Consider the following 207-nt stretch of genomic DNA (forward strand, 5'->3'; position numbering starts at 1 on the left):
ACCCAGCCAGCTGCTCCTGCTGCTGCTGCTGCTGCTGCTGCTGCTGCTGCTGCAGCTGCAGGAAGGGGGCGGCAGTTGAGGTGGAGCTACGCCGCGGGGACGGCGGCGGGCTCCCCGTGCGACGCGGGCGCGACAGGGAGCTGCTGCTGCTGCCCAGCGGCCTGCTGCTGCTGCTGCTGCTGCTGCTGCTGCTGAGGCGCGAACTGG

At 72.5% G+C, this 207-nt stretch overlaps 1 protein-coding gene across 1 annotated transcript in view; it reads right to left on the reverse strand.

The window, feature by feature from the left end:
- Positions 1-86: 86 nt before the first annotated feature.
- ETH_00032400 (uncharacterized protein) overlaps positions 87-207 on the reverse strand; it is a gene marked incomplete at both ends in the record, with an annotated part of 656 nt that continues 535 nt past the window's right edge. The window contains one exon of the mRNA XM_013374588.1: positions 87-203. Within this exon, the coding sequence (XP_013230042.1) occupies positions 87-203 (117 nt within the window). The remainder of the gene's footprint in view (positions 204-207) is intronic.

The sequence above is a fragment of the Eimeria tenella genome, genomic scaffold (genome assembly GCF_000499545.2).
Source record: "Eimeria tenella Houghton genomic scaffold, Eth_scaff2156, whole genome shotgun sequence".
Lineage (NCBI taxonomy): Eukaryota > Apicomplexa > Conoidasida > Eucoccidiorida > Eimeriidae > Eimeria > Eimeria tenella.